At 47.4% G+C, this 20,623-nt stretch overlaps 1 protein-coding gene across 3 annotated transcripts; it reads left to right on the forward strand.

The window, feature by feature from the left end:
• Positions 1 to 1,326: 1,326 nt before the first annotated feature.
• DDX55 (DEAD-box helicase 55) lies at positions 1,327 to 20,536 on the forward strand. Of its 3 annotated transcripts, XM_057526742.1 has the most exons (15): positions 1,362 to 1,491; positions 1,595 to 1,784; positions 5,671 to 5,721; positions 5,815 to 5,901; positions 7,070 to 7,161; positions 7,241 to 7,303; positions 9,173 to 9,322; positions 10,544 to 10,733; positions 14,130 to 14,212; positions 16,049 to 16,180; positions 17,027 to 17,119; positions 17,987 to 18,101; positions 18,575 to 18,743; positions 19,238 to 19,530; positions 19,793 to 20,536. In XM_057526742.1, the coding sequence occupies exons 3-15, from the start codon at positions 5,692 to 5,694 to the stop codon at positions 19,967 to 19,969; spliced, it is 1,674 nt and encodes a 557-aa protein (XP_057382725.1). In that variant the 5' UTR covers positions 1,362 to 1,491; positions 1,595 to 1,784; positions 5,671 to 5,691; the 3' UTR covers positions 19,970 to 20,536. The 3 variants fall into 3 exon arrangements, with proteins under 3 accessions (XP_007189694.1, XP_007189693.1, XP_057382725.1); XM_007189631.3 differs by lacking the exon at positions 1,595 to 1,784 and having other exon boundaries at positions 1,328 to 1,491; XM_007189632.2 differs by lacking the exons at positions 1,595 to 1,784; positions 17,027 to 17,119 and having other exon boundaries at positions 1,327 to 1,491.
• The last annotated feature ends 87 nt before the right edge of the window (positions 20,537 to 20,623 follow it).

Below are 20,623 nucleotides of genomic sequence, written 5' to 3' on the forward strand. Positions count from 1 at the left end.
CCAAAAATAAACAAATAAATAAATAAATAAATAAGAAAATCCTTAAAAAAAAAAAAAAAAAAAAAAGGGATTAAATGATTTGCCCAAGGCTCCCAGATGAAGAGTGATTGATGGGACCAGAATCTAGATCTCTGCCTTTAGAAATGGTTCCTCTTCCTCTATTACACTAAGGGCCTGCTAGTAATAAAAGAAACTACGGTTTATCCAGCACTGTGTAATGTCCTGTCCCGATGCTAAGCGCTTTACATGGTCTGCCTCATTTATTTCTCAAAACATCCATTACCTTGGGTGCTATTATAATCCTCATTATGGAAATAAGCAGGCTTGGAAAGGGTCCCCAGATCAGAAAATTAGTAAGTAGACCCCAAAATGAAATGCAGCTATGTTCTTTCCTTCTGTCTTTGCTTTCAGACCTGTTTGGAAGTCCTATTTTATAAAACAGTTGTCAAAGGCATTTTGAGGATGTGATGATGGCATTAAAGTGAAAATGTTGCCTTAGGCTTTCCTCTTTCACTTTCTAGTTTGAGACGACTGGAATTTGCACACGTACTGTCCCCATTTATTCATTCCTAAAATATTTGGGTGACTGCTGTGTGCAACCAGTTGTAGGCACTGAGATAAATAGAACAGAAAAATTCCCATTATCGTAGGATTTACCTTTTAGAAATTATATGGCATATTAATGATAAGTGATATGGAGGAAAAATAAAGCAGGGTCAGTGGATTAGGAAGGCATCACTGAAATGATATTTGAAAAGTCCTGATGGATGTAAGGGAGCAAGCCAAGCTAAAGGTATGGGCCCAGCTCATAATAGCTGGTCAGTAAAAGTTTGCTGAATGAATGTACACGTGCACGAGTCAATCCAATGGTGAACCCAGGAATAAGCTGCAGTGTTCCTGTTTAGGTCTCTGACCTCACTTCCTCGGAAGTAAGCCAACATTTATTGTGTAGTAGGCAGTGGATCCCCACCATCACCCTGTTTTGCATATTTGGGGCTCCCGAGCTGGGGTACATTTCTGTCAACTCCCTCCAGACCCACTGTCGTTTGGCCAGGACGCGGTGTTGTGCAGCCACCTGCCTCCGACTGGCAGGGAAAGTGTGAGAGCCGGGGCAAAATCCCTCCCGCGCAAATGCCTGCTCGATGGGGAAAGGCGCTCCGAGCCCAGGTGGCTGCGCTGGACGAATGGCACCATGGCCGGGTCCCCGCGGCCCGCTTTCATCCGCCGGCTGTCGGCTTTGCACTCTTCTGCGGCGAGGGCGCCTTCCCCCGCCCTCAGGAACTTTGCGACTGGAGCATGGTTCCGGGCGCGGCCTGTTGGCGAGCGGAAGCGGAAGTGCGCCCGGGAGGCGTCGGAGTGGTAGCTGCGGTGGCGGAGCTAGCCATGGAGCACGTGACGGAGGGTTCCTGGGAGTCGCTGCCGGTGCCGCTGCACCCGCGGGTGCTGGGTGTCCTGCGGGAGCTGGGTTTCCCGCACATGACGCCGGTGCAGGTACCCGGGGCCGGGGATGTGGGCCCTCGGTGCGCAGGGGGCAGGTGGGGAAAGGGAGGCTCAGGGCGGGCCCGGCACCCGCTGAATTGGACGCGGCCGGTAGGTGTTAGGACTCGCATCCTGGAGTTTTCACCCCTCCGGCTGGGACTTTTGCCACGTCTTTCTGCTGCGCCGACTCGGGTGATGCCAAGCTGGTTAATGATCGCCAGGCAGAGGCGGCAGGCGGCGGCGCACCTGTGCCAGGGTCTTCACCGCCCCCACCCCGCCCTTAGGTGCTGGGACCCAAGTGCCTGGTTCGTATTCTCCCCCTACCCCCTCTAGCTGTGAGACCTTGGGCAAATGACTTAACCTCTCTGTGCTTCACTTCCTTTTTCTGTGAAATGACGAAAATAGTATTACCAGAGGGTTGTTGCGGAGATTACCTAAGACAGTTTTGGGGACATCATCATGGGCGCTCAGTAAATGTTACCTGCTGTCATTGTTGTTATTATTACTTGGGCTAAGTGAAGTGTCCTGGTCCAGTTTATTCATTTATTCAAGAAATTTCTTGAGGACAAACTACGTATTGGGTACTTTTTTCCTAGGCTCCAGGGATTTTGCAGTGTTGGTCCCCACTCATGGGCCTTGTTTTCTAATGCAGGAGAGAGAGAAAGGGGTAAAGGAATAAGGTAATTTCAGCTGGTGTTAAGTGTTGTGGAGCAGACAGTGACAAGAAGGTACAGGATAGGAGATAAGATAGCGGAGGCCTCTCGGAGGAGGTGTCGTTAAGCTGCTGCCTGAATGAGAAGGACCTGGCTGTGGGGTGATTGGGGGCATGATATTCCAGCAAAGAGAAATGCCCGTGCAAATGCCCTGGGGCTGGAAATGAGCTTGGAGGAGCAGAAAGAAGGCCTCTGTGGCTGGAGCAGCACGAGTAGTGTAAGAGGTGAGCAAACCGGGTACTGGATTGTGCAGGGTCTTCCTTGTAGGAGCTTGTATTTTATTCTAAATGCAGCGGGAAGCTGTCTTCCATGGGAAACTGTGCAGAAAGGGAAGGGATGTGACTGCGGTGTAGAGAATAGACTTTAGAGGAATAAGAGGAGAAGTAAGGAGGTCCATTAGGAGGCCACTGTCAAGTTAGAGATGATGGTGGCTTGGAGTAGACAGGAAGCAGTGGATATTGAAAAGTCAATGCTGGGGGCTTCCCTGGTGGTGCAGTGGTTGAGAATCTGCCTGCCAACGCAGGGGACACGGGTTCGTGCCCTGGTCTGGGAAGATCCCACATGCCGCGGAGCAACTAGGCCCGTGAGCCACAACTACTGAGCCTGCGCGTCTGGAGCCTGTGCTCTGCAACAAGAGAGGCCGCGATAGTGAGAGGCCCGCGCACTGCGATGAAGCGTGGCCCCCACTTGCCGCAACTAGAGAAAGCCCTCGCACAGAAACGAAGATTCAACACAGCCAAAAATAAATAATTTTTTAAAAAAAAGTCAATGTTGGGATAGCTTTAGGGTTCCTGAGGGGCCAGATGTGGGGTTCATGAAGGAGGAATCTACAGGGACCCTGAGGTTTTTGTCCTTAGCAGCTGGGTGGATGGTGGTATCATTTATTGAGATGAGGAAGGCTGGCAAGGATAACAGGCTTCAGAGGGAAGATCAAGAGGGTTCTGTTTTGAAATGTTAAGTTGAGATGTCCATAGGCTCCTCAGGAAAGATGTGGAGGAAGCAGGCAGTGCTCTGTGCCGTGCCTGGGACTCTAGTGCAGACAAGACCCAGTGTCTGCCATTGGAGTCGATGGTCTAGGTGCTGTCCACTGTGGTGGTCACTCACATGTGGCTATTGAACACTTGAAACATGGTGAGTCCGTATTGAGGTGTGCTCTAAGCGTGACATGTACAATGGATTTTGAGGACTTAGTGTGAAAAACGAATGAAAAATCTCATTCTTTTTTTTTTTTTAATAAATTTATTTTATTTTTGGCTGTGTTGAGTCTCCACGGCTGTGCGTGGGCTTTCTCTAGTTGCGGCGAGCGTGGGCTACTCTTTGTTGCGGTGCACGGACTTCTCATTGCGGTGGCTTCTCTTGTTGCAGAGCATGGGCTCTAGGTGCGTGGGCTTCTGTAGTTGTGGCTCGCGGGCTCTAGAGTGCAGGTTCAGTAGTTGTGGCCCATGGGCTTAGTTGCTCCGTGGCATGTGGGATCTTCCCGGACCAGGGCTCGAACCTGTGTCCCCTGCATTGGCAGACGGGTTCTTAACCACTGTGCCACCAGGGAGGCCCTCATTCATTTTTAAGATATTGATTACATGTCAAGCTGACAGTATTTTGGATATATTGGGTTAAATAAAATATATTATTAAAATTCATTTCACCTATTTCTTTTTTCTTAATGTGGCTACTAGAAAAGTATGTGGCTCACATTATATTTATTTTTTGTTTTTCTTTTTATTAAAATTTTATTTATTTATTTATTTATTTTTATTTTTATTTTTTTGGCTTTGTTGGGTCTTCGTTTCTGTGCGAGGACTTTCTCTAGTTGTGGCAAGTGGGGGCCACTCTTCATCGTGGTGCGCGGGCCTCTCACTATCGCGGCCTCTCTTGTTGCGGAGCACAGGCTCCAGACGTGCAGGCTCAGTAGTTGTGGCTCACGGGCCTAGGTGCTCTGCGGCATGTGGGATCTTCCCAGACCACGGCTCGAACCCTTGTCCCCTGCATTGGCAGGCAGATTCTCAACCACTGCGCCACCAGGGAAGCCCCTATTTTTATTTTTTTAATTGAAGTATAGTTGATTCACATTATTGTGCCAGTCTGCTGTACAGCAAAGTGACTCAGTTTTACACACGTAGACATTCTTTTTAAAATATTCTTTTCCATTAGATATAGTTCCCTGTGCTATACAGTAGGACCTTGTTGTTTTTCCATTCAAAATGCAATAGTTTGCATCTACCAACCCCAAATTCCCAGTCCATCTCTCTCCCTCCCCCACTTCCCCTTGGCAACCACAAGTCTGATCTCTATCACATTATATTTCTGTTGGACAGCAATGGTCCATAGCAGATTTCTCAGTCTTGGCACTCTTGATATTTTGGACTGGATGCTTTGTTATGCGAAATGGTCCTGAGTATTGTGGGCTGTTTAACAGCATCTCTGGGTTCTACTTACTAGATGCCAGAAGCAAACCACCTCCTGCTCCCCCGCCCTGTTTTTTTTTTAATATTTTATTTTATTTTATTTACTTATTTTTGGCTGCGTTGGGTCTTTGTTGCTGCGCGCAGGCTTTCTCTAGTTGCGGCAAGCGAGGGCTACTCTTCGTGGCGGTGCACAGGCTTCTCATTGCAGTGGCTTCTCTTGTTGCAGAGCACGGGCTCTAGGCGCACGGGCTTCAGTAGTTGTGGCACGCGGGCTTCAGTAGTTGTGGCATGCGGGCTCTAGAGCGCAAGCTCAGTAGTTGTGGCACACGGGCTTAGTTGCTCCGCGGCATGTGGGATCTTCCTGGAGCAGGGCTCGAACCCGTGTCCCCTGCATTGGCAGGCGGATTCTTAACCACTGTGCCACCAGGGAAGCCCCCCCACCCTGTTTCGACAACCCAAAATGTTTTCAGACATTGCCAAATGTTCCCTGCGGGCACAGAAATCACCCAGGCTGAGACTTACTTGTGTTGAAGCAGTTAGAAAAGTGCTACACGTGCTGCAATGGGTGAGCTCAGGCTCTGGGGACCAGGAGTGGAGTGTGGTCCTGGAGGGGTGACCTTGAAGCCAAGACCTAAGTCTGCTTCAGGTTCAGCTGCTCGTTGCTGCACCCAAAGGGCCAGGCCTCTTGTAACCCTGTGGGTTTTCTGCGGGTTTCTGTGGGTTTTATAATTAGAGGGCCTATTTAAATCGTTGTTTTGTGATACTAGAGCTGGAAGGAACACAGTGTCTTCAAACCCTTCCTGGTCCAGAGAGGAAGAGTAGGCGAGGCAGGGCTAGAGCTCAGGACCCCCAAATCCCAGCTTGGCTCACTTCCCCTGCATGCCGTCTGTGTAGACACTGCTGCTGTATTACCTGTGAGCTGACCCCACTGGGGCCCCTGGTGGTGGCTGTAATTGGAGTCCACTCTGTGGTGGGGTCCAGTGTGACCAAGGCCAGCCTTGTGTTCCTCGGGCTCTGGGCCTCATCGGTGGAGTCACGGCATCCCCTAACCAGTGCTCTGCCATCTCTCTTTTCAGTCTGCAACCATCCCTCTGTTCATGAAAAACAAAGATGTTGCTGCAGAAGCGGTGAGTACCTTGTGTAAATGCAGCCTGTCTTCCTGTTTTCCTTCCAAAATGAACTGTGAGGAAAAGCAAACGGAAACTTTCTGCCCTTTGCAGGTCACAGGTAGTGGCAAAACACTCGCTTTCATCATCCCCATCCTGGAAATTCTCCTGAGAAGGGAAGAGAAGTTAAAAAAGAGTCAGGTGAGGATAGCTAAACGGTTTATTTTCACTTAGTCATCAGAGAGTTCACAGTTGAGGAAGAAGCTGGTCAAAAGCTTGAAAAAATAAGAAGGAAAAAGTACAGTCTGTCCTCATTACTTGCAGATTCTGTGTTTATGAATCTGCCTACTCCTTAACATTTATTTGTAGCTCCCCAAAGCAGCACTCAGTGTGCTTTCGTGCTCATGCATGGACTTGTGTGGGGCAGCGACAAATGGGAGTCGCCTTATGGCACTTTCCCAGCTGAGTCTGATCAGGGCGATACTGTCTTCTCGTTCCAGCTCTCAGGCTGTAAGCAGGTGTCCTTTTCCTGGTCAACTTACTGCTGTGATTTTTTTTTTTTTTTTTTTGGTGATTTCACTGTTTAAAATGACCCCCAAACATAGTGCTGAAGCGCTATCGAGTGTTCCTGAGTGCAAAGAGGCTGTGATGGGCCTTACGGAGAAAATGCATGTTACATAAGCTTCTTTTGATAGTGCTGTTGGCTGTGAGTTCAGTGTTAATGAATCAACAGTATATATTAAATGAGGTGTCTTTATTTAATAATTTAATTGAAGTATAGTTGACTTACAAAATAAGGTATCTTTAAACAGAAATATATGTAAAACAAGCTTATGTATTGATAGGTCGACACAAATGTGACCAGAGGCTTGCAGGAACCTAACCCCATTTCCCCAGGAGCAGTAGTCCAGTATTCGCTAACAGCGTATGTGGCCTCTTTGTAGAACAGAATGAGGACTGACTATAATTCAAACTACAGTTGACTTTTGAACAACATGGGTTTGAACGGTGCAGGTCCACTTAAATGCGGGTTCCTTTCAGTAGTGAATAACTCTAGGTCTACACCAGCCGAGGTTGGTTTAACCCCTAGATGCGGAATTGGGATATGGAGGAACCAAACCGGTTATGTGGAGGGCCAACTGTAAATTATTTGTGGATTTTCGACTACGCAGAAGGTTCACATCCCTAACCCCCGCATCATTCAAGGGTCAGCTCTCGATGTGTACCGTGACCGGGCGCTGCTGAAAAAGCCCAGGAAGTGCTGTTTCTCTGGGAACCTTTGTCCATTAGGTGGAGGGTGCGTCTTGTGTGAGTTCAACTCTGCAAGCCCTGAGCTCTGCTAATCGTGTGCCTTCCCCCGCGTGGGCAGGTTGGCGCCGTAATCATCACGCCCACGCGAGAGCTGGCTGTTCAGATAGATGAGGTCCTGTCGCATTTCACGAAGCCCTTCCCACAGTTCAGGTAAATGGGAGGCAGGGTCCCTGTCAGCCATGGGCTGTGATTTTGCCTGACCTGCTCAAAGACACTTTTCTTGTTTTAGCCAGATTCTCTGGATCGGAGGCAGGAATCCTGGAGAGGATGTTGCGAGGTTTAAGGAACACGGGTAAGTTGCCTTGCTTGCTCTTGGCATTGAACCCAAGAGGAATCGACACATGATCTAGGCTTAACCGGAAACCCCCTGCTTCAGAAGCCCCCTCCCCACAAAAAGTTCTTTCTTCAGGCTAACCTCCCATTTTGCTCACGGGCTCATGATCTCGTCCCTCCCTTGGTGGTCCCTGACCTCGCCCTGAGCCCCAGACACACAGATAATCCACTTGTCTGCTTGGCATCTCCCCAGGCGTCTCACAGCTGTTGCAAACACGTCTACAACAGGAGCTTGGAATTTTCATCCCCAGACTTGCACCTCATCTGGAGTTGCCTGTTCATCTGCCCCTGTTGCTTCTCCTGAAGTCAGGGGTCCAGCCTCGGCTCCTCACCGTCCCCTCCACTACCCCTGACAGTTAACTGTCACCACATCCTCTGCATTTTCTCTCCAGAGCGTGTCTCTAACTGTCAGCCTTCCCGTCGCCACCTCTCCTACTCATTTCTCCCCTGGACTCCTGCAGTAGCTTCTCTGCCTCTCTCTCTCTTCTGTGTGTGTCTGCTCTTGTCCCCGATAGTCCCCGCTCTGCGTAGCAACCAGAATGCCAGTCAGGTCGTGTCACTCATTGAAAGCTCTTCAGTGGCTCCTGCTGGCCCTTGGGATAGATCCTAGTGTTTGCGTAGGGCCTGTGAGCCACCACTCTCCACTGCTGCCCCCTTCACAGCCCGCCCTGCTGCCACAGCGGGCTGGCTTTCTCCCAGGTGCTGCCCGTGCCAGGCTCTTCCGTGTCTCCAGGAGGCTCGGGGAAGTCGGGGTGGTGTCTGTCCAGCAGCATTTTACCTTCAGAGCCTAGAGAGGCGCTGAGCACACGGCCGGTGTTTCATAAACGTTCGGAGTGCGTGTTTGAATACACGATGGCCATCACTCCTTGGCATTGTATTGTCCCACGATGAGTAAGGTTTGTAATTAGCAGCAGTAGAATTTGTGCCCAGTTTGTCAGTGAATCTTAATAAAGAAAACTATTTTTCTTGAGCCCTTGCTGTGTCCAGCTACAACGGGCGATACTTTGCAGCAGGGGTCACGGACTCGAGTTGCTACAGGGCTCAGAGGATACTATAAACGTGTGAAGGGGTGGGCGGGGAGTGGGAGGAACTGGCTAGTTCACGCCTGCGTACTCAACCCCAGCTGATCGCTGCCCACAGAACTCTGGGCTCAGTTCTCCAGGTTTTGAATTTTTTAAAAAGAATATGGAAGTCCAGATTTTTGTGTGTTATCTCCAGATTTTTTTAACTGTTGGCATGTAATTCACATTTAAAAAAAACAACAACAAAACTTTCCTGCAGGTCACCCAGTCTGTGGGGGCCATATTTGGCTTTCAGTCTGCCAGTTTGTGATCTTTACAGAAAATTATCTCTAGTTCTGTTGACATTCTCATTTTATAGATGAGTTACCTGGGACCTAAAGTGGTTGAGTAAAGTCAGGGGGTGAGCAAACCCTTTCTGTAAAGGACCAGATGGTAATTATTTTAGCTTTGTCGATCACACAGTCTGTGTCATAGCAGCTCACCTCTGCTGTTATCGTGGGAAAGCCTCCAGAAGCAACCCATGAATGAAGGAGGATGTGTAGTTACGTGCCAATAAAATGTCACAAAAACAGCAGAGGCCAGATGTGACCTAAGAGGCAGTTTGCTGAGCCCTGCCCTTGATCTCAGCCTGGAACCCAGACCTGTCCCCTCACGGCGCAACCTTCTCTTCCCACTGTGGTGGTCTCCCTTCTCTTCGCTGGCATTTTAGATGACTTTTGCTGGGGGGAATACAAAACTTGGTGTTTGGAATCACAAAGGTTCCCGAGATCCAGCGAGTGCGGTAAATGTTAACTTTGTTTTCATAGTGGGAATATCATTGTGGCAACCCCAGGCCGCCTGGAGGACATGTTCCGAAGGAAGGCAGAGGGCCTGGATCTGGCCAGCTGCGTGAGGTCCCTGGAGGTCCTGGTGTTGGATGAAGCGGACAGGCTTCTGGATATGGGGTTCGAGGCGAGGTACTGGAGTTTGGACTTCATGGGCTTCGGGTGACACGGGATGAAAGGGAGCCCAAGATGGAATTCCTTTATTACTCCATGACTGTCTCTATTAGCCACATGTGAATTTCTTTTTTTTAATAAATTTATTTATTTATTTATTTAATTTTTTGGCTGCATTGGGTCTTCGTTGCTGTGTGCTGGCTTTCTCTAGTTGTGGTGAGCGGGGGCTACTGTTCATTACGGTACACTGGCTTCTCATTGCGGAGGCTTCTCTCGTTGCGGAGCACGGGCTCTAGGCACGCGGGCTTCAGTAGTTGTGGCACGCAGGCTCAGTAGTTGTGGCGCACGGGCTTAGTTGTTCCGCGGCATGTGGGATCTTCCTGGACCAGGGCTCGAACCCGTGTCCCCTGCATTGGCAGGCGGATTCTTAACCACTGTGCCACCAGGGAAGTCCCCGCATGTGAATTTCAAATCATTAGGATGTTTAATCCTTCAGATTCTTCCACACAATTTAAATTCCATTTCTTCTGTCTTTGATGTTCTTAAGATGTGTTTTCCTCCGTGGCTTCTTTAAAAGTTTCTGTGAGTTTTAAAAAAGTAGTTTTATTGGGATATAATTCATATGTTACACAGTTCACCCATGTAAAGTGTACAGTTTAATGGTTTTTAGTCTCAAAAAGTTTTGTCTTGGGGCTTCCCTGGTGGCGCAGTGGTTGAGAGTCTGCCTGCCAATGCAGGGGACACGGGTTTGAGCCCTGGTCTGGGAAGATCCCACATGCCGCGGAGCAACTGGGCCCGTGAGCCACAACTGCTGAGCCTGTGCGTCTGGAGCCTGTGCTCCGCAACAGGAGAGGCCGCGATAGTGAGAGAGGCACGCGTACCGCGATGAAGAGTGGCCCCCGCTTGCCACAACTAGACAAAGCCCTCGCACAGAAACGAAGACCCAACACAGTCATAAATAAATAAATCAAAAAAAAAAAAAAAAGTTTTGTCTTAATTTCACTCTTTTAATTGCCCCCCATTATAAAAGTAAAATTATATGCTTACATTGAAGAAACCTTGGGAAAATGAGAGTATAAAGAAGAAATGAAGATTGCCCATAATCCCACCTCCCAGTAGTAGCTACTGTAAATATTGTGATGGTTTTCAGTCTTTTAAAATAACCTGTTTAGTATCATAAAACACCATTTGTTGATTATGCTGATAAGTGAGGGGTTAAGATGAGCCCTCTCTTTTTAGCATAAACACCATCTTGGAGTTTTTGCCGAAGCAGAGGAGAACGGGCCTCTTCTCGGCCACTCAGACGCAAGAAGTGGAGAACCTGGTGAGAGCAGGCCTCCGGAACCCTGTGCGCATCTCGGTGAAGGAGAAGGGCGCGGCGGCCAGCAGCACGCAGAAGACCCCCTCCCGCCTGGAGAACTACTACATGGTGAGCGCTGGGTGGTCTCACTGACTCCTGCAGGCCATCGAGGAGGCTGTAGGGGTCTAAGGTACAGCGTGGGGACTGGGGTTAACAGTGTCGTGTACTTGAAATTGAAATTTGCTTACAGAGTAGTTCTTCAAATACAAAAGGGAACTATGTGAAGTGCTGGGTGTGTTAATTCACTTGATTACGATAATCATTTCACAGTGTACGCGCATGTCATCACTTCGTACACCTTCAATGTATACATGTATAGATTTTTAATGTGTAAAAATGCTTAAATATATACAATTTTTATTTGCCAATTATACCTCAGTGAAGCTGGAAAAAATAAAACAAGTATTATAAGCCAAAGCAATTTACTGAAAAAAATTACCAATTTTTTTTGACTTGAACTGCTTTCAGTAAGCTTAGTTATGTTTTTCTTGGGGCTGTGCCGCACAGCACGCGGGATCTTAGTCCCCCGACCAGGGATCGAACCCGCCCCCTGCAGTGGAAGTGCGGAGTCCTAACCATTGGACTGCCAGGGAAGTCCTGTTTTTCCTTTTAAATGATCAGCTATAATAATTGTTTTAACAACTTGCTAGATTTTCCAAGTTTTATCAATATGATGTACAGTGTTCCCACTGATATATGTTAACTCTTAGCAATTAAAACAAATAAGCAAGCAAATGGGACTTCCCTGGCAGTCCAGTGGTTAAGACTCTGTGCTTCCACTGCGGGGGCACGGGTTTGATCCCTGGTTGGGGAACTAAGATTCTGCATGCTGCATGGTGCTGCCAAAAAAAACACAAATAAGCAAATAAAAAATCAGTGCTCCAGAGACTGGGTTTCAGTTTTCTAGGAAACCAAATCTATAAAATGATACCCTGTGGCACATTTTTAAATGCATTTGGGGGGCTCCCCTGGTGGCGCAGTGGTTAAGAATCCGCCTGCCAATGCAGGGGACATGGGTTCTAGTCCTGGTCCGGGAAGGTCCCACATGCTGCGGAGCAACTAAGCCCGTGCGCCACAACTACTGAGCCTGTGCTCTAGAGCCCGCGAGCCACAACTACTGAGCCCGTGTGCCACAACTACTGAAGCCTGCGCACCCAGAGCCCGTGCTCTGCAGCAAGAGAAGCCACCACAGTGAGAAGCCCGTGCACCGCAACAAAAAGTAGCCCCCACTCGCCGCAACTAGAGAAAGCCTGCGTGCAGCAAGGAAGACCCAACACAGCCAAAAACAAAAATAAATTAATTAATTTAAAAAAATGCATTTGGGGACAGAGCTAGGATACATGCTATGTGTGATGATGCTTGTCATTCAGCAAGTAAGTGAATAAGGAAGTTAACGCAGGCATAACTGTATTTTAAGCATAGTCTCCAAGAACGGTGTGTATGGACCTCCTGTCGCCAAGTGATCAAATGTTTTTATTACACGTGCACGGGGTGTGCTGGGTGCAGACATGGGACATGCTGGGTTCCCGGCCCGTTAATATGAGCCTGAGTTAGAGAAGGGCACAGCCAGACGTGCAGGTGAAACACAAAATCGAATTATGGCCTCTCTGAAGGAGACTTTGTTGGGCGACAGTGTTCTGCTCTGTAACCTAAATGGTGTTTTTCGATTTACAGCTGGGAGTTGCTGAATTTGCAGCAGTAAATCCTAGCTGCCCTTACTTTTAGTTTCCTCACAAAGCAGCGGGAGGGCTTTTGGAAATGTGATTGTTAGTAATGAGGCCACCCTCTTCTGTTCTCTACCATCACTGGGTCGGGCCAGGGGCATCTAGAGAGGATGGTCAGCCAGGGTGGCAGCGCCATTTGGGGACTGGGAGACCCGCAGGCCAGTGTCACTGCTTGACAAGGCACATCGAAATCGTCAGCCAGGAGATGGGGCTTTTCTTTTAGCCGAGAGGGGCTACTCAGCTCCTGAACACAGTGACATGGTCACGGAGAAGTGGGCCGTTTCCAAACCAGTGTCCCTCCTGCTGGGGACTGTGAGGATGAAGAGGTGGCTCTCCTTTGGGTCGATTCATGGGGAGACTGAAGGCAGAAGAGTTTGCAGATCAGAAAACCACCTCTGCTGCAGCTGCCTGGAGGATGCGTTTGAAATCAGGCAGGAGGTGTTATACCCGGTGTTGCTATTTCTGCTTGCAGCCGGGCTGGTAAAGTTAGGCGGCCGGCTTTTCCCAGGGCGGGAGGAGGTGGTGGATAGTGTAGTGGTTACGAGCAGAGGTACGAGGGCAAGGCCGCCCAGCTGCACAGCTAGGCTTTGTCCCTTCCTAACTGCACTAGTTCACCACTTGTAAAATGTTAGCACCCATTTCGTAGGGTTGGTGGAGGATTGGTTTATTAATACAGATGAAGGTTTTAGGCCAGTGCTTAGTGTGTAGTAAGTAGTAATAAATTAGCTTTGGAGCCCACTGTGGCGGCTGCTGCACTCTGCTCTTCTGCGTTCATTTAAGTGGCTGCATTTAGAGATGTCTGAGTGCGTGAGAAAGAAGTCCCAGGCTGAGGGTTTGGTTAGGGTAAAAATAGGGGGATGCATGCAGGTGGACTTAAATGTTTCCAATTTAGGAGCACTCGGTTGCTTTATTAAGAGAGACTGGAGTCTGTCTCCATGGAGGTCTGTGAAACAATTCTGTGCATTCTGCTGGGGAGACCTGTGTTTACCTTAGAGCAGTGATTTCTGAACATGGCTGTGTCTCAGGATCTTCTGGGCACTCTTAAGTAATACGGACCCTTGGGTCCAATTCCACAGCTATGAATTGTAATCTGTATGCTGTGTCCAAGGATCTGCATTTTAAAGACCTCCCCTGGGGATGGTGTTATGGCCGGCATGGCGCTGTCTGCATGTTGGGGTTTGGGAGGTACTTACCGCACTGGGTGACTCCCTGTCCTCAGTTACATGACTTTGTGGCTTACGTGTGTCAGCAGCCCAGGCTGATATTTATTCTAATCTCAGTAGACTGAGTAACATTCTGACGAAAGTCTGTCCCTTTTCATGGAGGAAATTAGATTCCTTAAAATTTAAGGCCGAGGGCTTCCCTGGTGGCACAGTGATTAGGAATCCGCCTGCCAATGCAGGGGACACGGGTTCGTGCCCCGGTCCGGAAAGATCCCACATGCTGCGGAGCGGCTAGGCCCGTGAGCCACAATTACTGAGCCTGCGCGTCTGGAGCCTGTGCTCCGCAACAAGAGAGGCCGCGACAGTGAGAGGCCCGCGCACCGCGATGAAGAGTGGCCTCCGCTCACTGCAACTGGAGAAAGCCCTCGCACAGAAACGAAGACCCAACACAGCCACAAATAAATAAATTAATTAATTAATTAAAAAAAAAATTTAAGGCCGAAACTGAAAATAGCTATGGGGTTATTATTGTCAGCAAATTTGTTTTTATTTTATTGGTTTTCCTTTTTATTTTGTAGGTATGTAAGGCAGATGAGAAATTTAATCAGCTGGTACATTTTCTTCGAAATCATAAGCAGGAAAAACACCTGGTCTTCTTCAGGTAATACTTCTGGAGTTCGGCCACACCCAGAACGTGCACATGTGTGTAGCCTTCAGGTTGTTTGTCTGTTAGGAATGTGTTTGGCTGCAAATGACTTCTGCAGCTCAAGCTGGAGGGGTTTATTTTTCTCCTGTAAAAAGAAGTCCAGAGGCAGGCAGTTCCTGACGTTGGTTTCCGTCTCAGCAACGTCAAGACCAGTGTTTCTTTAGCTGTCTTGGCCTTTCCTTCCTGTAGGTCACCTCCTAGTTTTAAGATGACCACGGTGACACCTGCTGCCACCTTTGCATTGAAAGCAGATAAAAGAGGAAAGGCAGAGAGGGGGGAAGGGCAGTGCTCGCTATATCCGGCCCTTTTAATCAGAAAAGCAAAAGACTTTCTCAGACAGCCCCCTCCCAAGCTGACTTCTGCTTTCCTTGTATGGGCCAAAGGTGGGTCACCCAGCAGCCCCTCACTTTAGGAGATGGGAAAAAAACAAGTGGGTAGCTGTCCCAGCCTCTGTAGTAGAGGGAGGTGAAGGAGGAAGTGGTTGGGAGGGCGTTTGATCCGCCAGCCTAGTGTCTGCCACACTGGGGTGTGTCCTGTTGTCCGAGCGCAAGATAGGAACAGATGTGTGCATCCTTTGGGCTGTTTTTTTCCTCCTCCAGATATACCTGTGGTGTTGTCTTTTTGGCAACACCAAAAGAATTTTATGTTTCTTTTCCATCCATCATGTCACCAATAAAATGCATTAGCTGTACTGTCCCACAGTTAGAAACACAACCTGGTACACACACACACACACACACGAAACTGAAACAAAGATTTAATAAAACTGCATTTGACTAGGTGGGATGTATTCTGATGCTTTCTGTTCTGTTCTGCTTTAATTTTTTAAAAATGCTGGTCCAGACTCACCAAATTGATTTCAGAACCCACCAGATTGCTTTCAGGATCTGTGGGTTGTGACCCTAGTGTGCAAAACTGCTTTATTATGTACTGATGTGACTCTTGGTGGAAACTGGGGAATCTGGCAGCAGTCAGTTAGCACAGGTGTTTAAGACAGGAGATTTAGACAGGAGTTAGCCCAAATTGGAATCCTGCAGCCTGGTGTGGGAGAACATGGGAGATGGAATCAAACCTTCCTTCTGGTTCTGCCTCTGCCACTCACTCATACTGCCTCTCTGTAAGCTTCAGGTCCCTCATCTACAAAAGGATGTGACATTCCTTTGGAATCCCTCAAATAAAAAAGGTGAACTTTATTAGAAGGGGGCTGTGTAGGGAGTTCACAGACTCAAAGAGAAAGTTGGGTGCACCGCCTCTAGGGAAGACAGGATCTGGGGGACCCAGATGGCCATCTGTTTAGGGCACAGCCTCATTGGGATGACCCTGCTCCAGTCCCCTTTTGTCCTCGACTCCAAGTCCAATGTCTAGGATAGAGGACCTGAAAGCTCTGACTTCTGCTGAGCCCTTGGGAACTGCACTGTTTGGGGAAGAAGCAGTTCCCTGAAGGAAAAGCAGGAGTAAAGCTATATTTAAGATGTCATTGTTCTTGTTGTGAAGGACTACTTCAGTTTCATTAGTTTCTCAGGGAGCCAGGGAGATCCCCTTGCTAGAACAGCTTTAGACAGTAGGAATACATTGTTTGGGTTTTAACTCCTGCTGAAGGGGTTTTGTCAAAAGACTGGCCTTCCCCTGGCCGAGAGCTTAGTTGTGGATGATATGCACAGCCATTCTCCTCTGCAGCCTCCTGGGACGACTGGGTGGTCCCCGCTGCATCTAGTGCTCGCGGCCTCCTTCCCCCCGTCACAGGAGGACCAAGGCGGCCTGCGACTCTAAGCCCTCTGTCCCCTCTCGCAGCACGTGCGCCTGCGTGGAGTACTGTGGAAAGGCTCTGGAGGCCCTGGTGAAGGGCGTGAACATAATGTGCATTCACGGAAAGATGAAGTATAAGCGCAATAAGATCTTCACGGAGTTCCGCAAATTGCAAAGGTGGGTTGGCTTCCTTGGAGGTGGCGGATCTCCAGCCACTCTGCTCTTTTGCAGGTCGTTCTGCCTCGAAACCCTCACATGTGTTTCCCTGCCTGGAACTCTCTTCCTCCTCCAACCTGGTTATCATATCTTCTCTATAAATATCCAGAGCCCCTGCCCTCTGTCCTGACCCCTTTACACTTTGCTACACTGACTTCCTTACTTATCTGTCAACTTTCCTGCTAGGTTTTAAGCTCCATAAGAACGGGAACCTGTGTTGTGTTCATTGCCCCAGTGCGGCTTTGGTAGCTGTTTGTTGAATGACGGAACAGACAGGAGCAGCCCGTTAAAGGCTGCAGATTGTCAGCCGGTGGCTAGGCTGTAGGGAACTTGTGGCTCTAGTGATCATAACTTGATTCTGTTTGTGCATAGAAATAATACTTCTCTGTGTTTCTTAATCATTGAGCCTTCTGGCTATGTTAAAAGCAATCTTTTAGGCAAAGTGATAGAATTGACGGATACACGACAGTCTGGGAGGGAAAATTTCATTTTTTTTTTTTAAATGGCTGCAAAGGATTAGACCAAATACTGTGTTTGTTTGTTTTTTTTTTTCTTTTCCCTCAATGGAAATATGCTAATTTAAAAAATCTTCTCAGTGTCTCCTCCCCACCTCTTTACAGATTTCACTGAGAACTTGTTAAGTCCTAGAGGTTCTTAGGAGGAAGAAAAATCAAAATGTTATTCCTGTATATTTGCTTCTGTGAGAGATTCTGCAACCTGTGTTACTGTCATCCCTCAGTAAAGACTGCTTGACGGTGAGGGAGAGAGTGGCCTCCTTACTCAGCGTGGTGTTTTCTCATTTTCTAGTGGAATTTTAGTGTGCACGGACGTGATGGCCCGAGGAATAGATATTCCTGAAGTAAACTGGGTTTTGCAGTACGACCCTCCCAGCAATGCCAGGTACAGCATGAGAGAATGTTACCCGCTCTGTCTAGGAATCTAGGCTAATGAAGTAGGAATCCTGAGGAAGAAAACATAATGATGGTTGTCAAAACATTACGAAATAGCAAAAATAAGGGAACTGGTGAGCTATCATTGATAGGTCAATAGTGATACTGTATTATACAGAAATTTCAGTCATTTTCAAATACTTTTTAATAGATCTTTTTTACTTACTTATTTATTTATTTTTAAATTTTTTGGCTGCACCGCACAGCATGTGGGATCTTACTTCCTTGACCAGGGATGGATCCCACGCCCCCTGCATTGGAAGTGCAGAGTCTTAACCACTGGGCCATCAGGGAAGTCCCTCAAATACTTTTTAAAGTTCTTGCAGAAATGCACATGATAGAGTGTTTAAAGGAGAACAATATATACACCATGTATGAAGATGTCAGTTATTCTCTGAAAGCAAGCATATATTCCTGATAAATGCCTGCAAGCATAGGAAAGCACCTGTAAATACAAACTCGTAAGCAATAGTTGTTACTTCCTGGGGGAGGGGGGAGGTCCTCATAGGTCACTTTTATTTTCTTTTTTACGCTTTTCATTGTTTTCCAAATTTTCTACTGAGACTGCGTCCTCCTACCTGTACCATCAGATAGGCATAAATTTAAAAGTTTTACAGTTCACAGTAAATGTCTAACAGAACCCTCTCTGGTTTGCACGTGTACTTTAATCGCCAGCTGTTCTATAGCACTAATAAGCGGCGGGTTGGGATGGAGCTCCTCGGGTCATTTTAGGCCCATCAGCCGTGCGGCTGCAGGCCTGTGCTCCGCTCGGCCAGCGTCACGTGGTGACCATGTTCCCGCCCCTCGTTGTTCACAGCGCCTTCGTGCATCGCTGTGGCCGCACAGCCCGCATCGGCCATGGCGGCAGCGCGCTTGTGTTCCTCCTTCCCATGGAAGAGTCGTACGTCAACTTCCTTGCACTTAACCAGAAAGTAAGCTGTCTTCCTTTTTCCTATGGAATGTCCATTGCTGGGGTAGTTGAAAAAGTTCTTTTCCAGCAAGTGGGGTCCAGAACTTAGATTAGGGGTTGCAGACACACAGGGGCCAGGCTGGTGATGTCAGTGCGGGAACCTGGCTGGCTTTATGGCTGTGGAGAGGCTCTGGGGTACGGCCACTGCTCGGCCCCAGCTAAGTATCACTAGTTGGGAACATAGACCTGTGTTACCATACTTTCCAAGCAGAAATCAGGATTGTTAGGTAAAATCTCATTTTAAACTTTGCTTTAAAATTTTTTAAATACTTTCTGGACCAAATAAAATACTTTGCTTGGATTTGGGCTTCCAGGCCTCTGCTTTAAGATTAAAATGGATTGTTCTGCCTTTGGTTTTACTGGCACTGGCTCTTATGGGGTAGCCTTGGGGATGAGGTGATTCCAGCCAGAAGTGACGCTGTGGTCCCTGTGCAGTGCCCCCTGCAGGAGATGAAAGTCCAGAAGAACACAGTAGACCTCCTTCCAAAGCTCAAGTCCATGGCCCTGGCCGACAGAGCTGTGTTTGAAAAGGGCATGAAAGCTTTTGTGTCGTACGTCCAGGCTTATGCAAAGCATGAGTGTAACCTCATCTTCAGATTAAAGGGTAAGTTGGACTTCTTCACATAATTGTATCTCCATCTGAAACATCTGATGGTTTTAGAAGTATTACAAGTATGAAACTGCTTTGTTTTATAAAAATGTCGGGCCTATGCCAGGGTGAATGTATTCTAAACATTTAAAAAAAAGTCTTCCTGGGAATTCCCTGGTGGTCTGGTGGTTAGGACTCCGAGCTTCCACTGCAGGGGGCATGGGTTCCATCCCTGGTCGGGGAACTAAGATCCCGTGTGTGCGGCGTGGCCAAAAAAATAAATAAATAAAAATAAGATAAAAGACAGTCTTCCTTGGGTTTGAGTAGACAGAGAATACACTGGCTGCTGAGTATTCCTTTTAAGTAAAAATGTAATTATTTTAATTCTAATTAAAATGAGCCCATTAGATCATTTAGGTAGACAAAATTATATTGCTATGAATGTTCTGTGGGTTGATGCTTATAATCCTATTTTGGGTGTGCTAACTGCAATGTTTTGGTTTAATCAGATCTCGATTTTGCAAGTCTTGCTCGAGGTTTTGCCCTGCTGAGGATGCCCAAGATGCCAGAGCTGAGAGGGAAGCAGTTTCCAGATTTCGTGCCTGTGGACGTCAGTACAGACACCATTCCATTTAAAGATAAAATCAGAGAAAAGCAGAGGCAGAAGCTATTGGAGCAACAAAGAAAAGAGAAAACAGAAAATGAAGGGAGAAGAAAATTCATAAAAAATAAAGCTTGGTCAAAGCAGAAGGCCAAAAAGGAAAAGAAGAAAAAACTGAATGAAAAACGGAAAAGGAAAGAGGTAAAGTTTGCATTTTTATTATTTAAATACTCAACTTAGAATTGTGAACAAGTTTCACTGAGGTGTAGTATCTAGTTATCTTCTAACAGGAATTGCATTGGACTCTCAGATTTCTAAACTCCCTTGGTGGCCTGGGTGGGGAATGCGCTGTGTTTGTGGAAGCTGATCTAAGAGCTTGTAGTTACTGATTAAAAATGGCTGGTTTCACTTAGAACATTGTTGCTGAGAAATTCAGTAGCTTGTTGACCTCTTCTGCACTCAGGGTTCTGATATCGAAGATGAGGACATGGAAGAACTTCTTAATGACACAAGGCTCTTGAAAAAGTTTAAAAAAGGCAAAATTACTGAAGAAGAATTTGAGAAGGGGCTGTTGACAAGTGGCAAAAGATCAGTCAAGACAGCAGATTTGGGGATCTCAGATTTGGAAGATGACTGCTGATTCCTGCCGCTCAGGTGAAATGCACGAGAGCAACGGGAATGCCAGGAGCTGCCCTGCGCTTGCAGATAGCTCGCGCATGCGTCTACTGAACAGAACTTCAGCAGACGTCCGGGAAGAACCACCTCTCCCAAAACTGTTGTTGCAGACAGGGGAGATGTGAGGGGTTTCACGCTCATGAATATTTTATTAAAAACATACCAGCCTTTGAAGTCTGACAGAAGAAAATGTAAATTAACTGAGTGTAAATAACAGATGTCAATATTTATTTTGATGGGTTACTCAAAGAGCTCATTTTTTGGTGGCTATTTTATACTTATTTTTTAACATAAAGATACTGATGTAGACTTGATTTTAGGCCTTTTAAAATTCCTCAGTGTTTTCAGGCACCTGATCTCCCTGGATGTCCTTCTCCCTGGACTTCAGTTCTCTCTTTGATGTACTGTGCAGAACACCTGCACAGCCCCTAGTACTGTTTTATTGGTGAGTATCTGAAGAACAGAGGAAGCAAGTCATTCTGGAAAAGAAAATTATTATGCCTTCTGTTGAATAAACTGTGTTTCATTCCGATTGTGCCTTAAGTGTGTGAAGGTGGCTGCATAGTGTCTTTACCAAGATGGTCAATACATCTGGGCCTGGGGTCAGCTTGCGGTACCG

This window comes from Balaenoptera acutorostrata, chromosome 13, assembly GCF_949987535.1.
Source record: "Balaenoptera acutorostrata chromosome 13, mBalAcu1.1, whole genome shotgun sequence".
Taxonomy (NCBI): Eukaryota; Metazoa; Chordata; class Mammalia; order Artiodactyla; family Balaenopteridae; genus Balaenoptera; species Balaenoptera acutorostrata.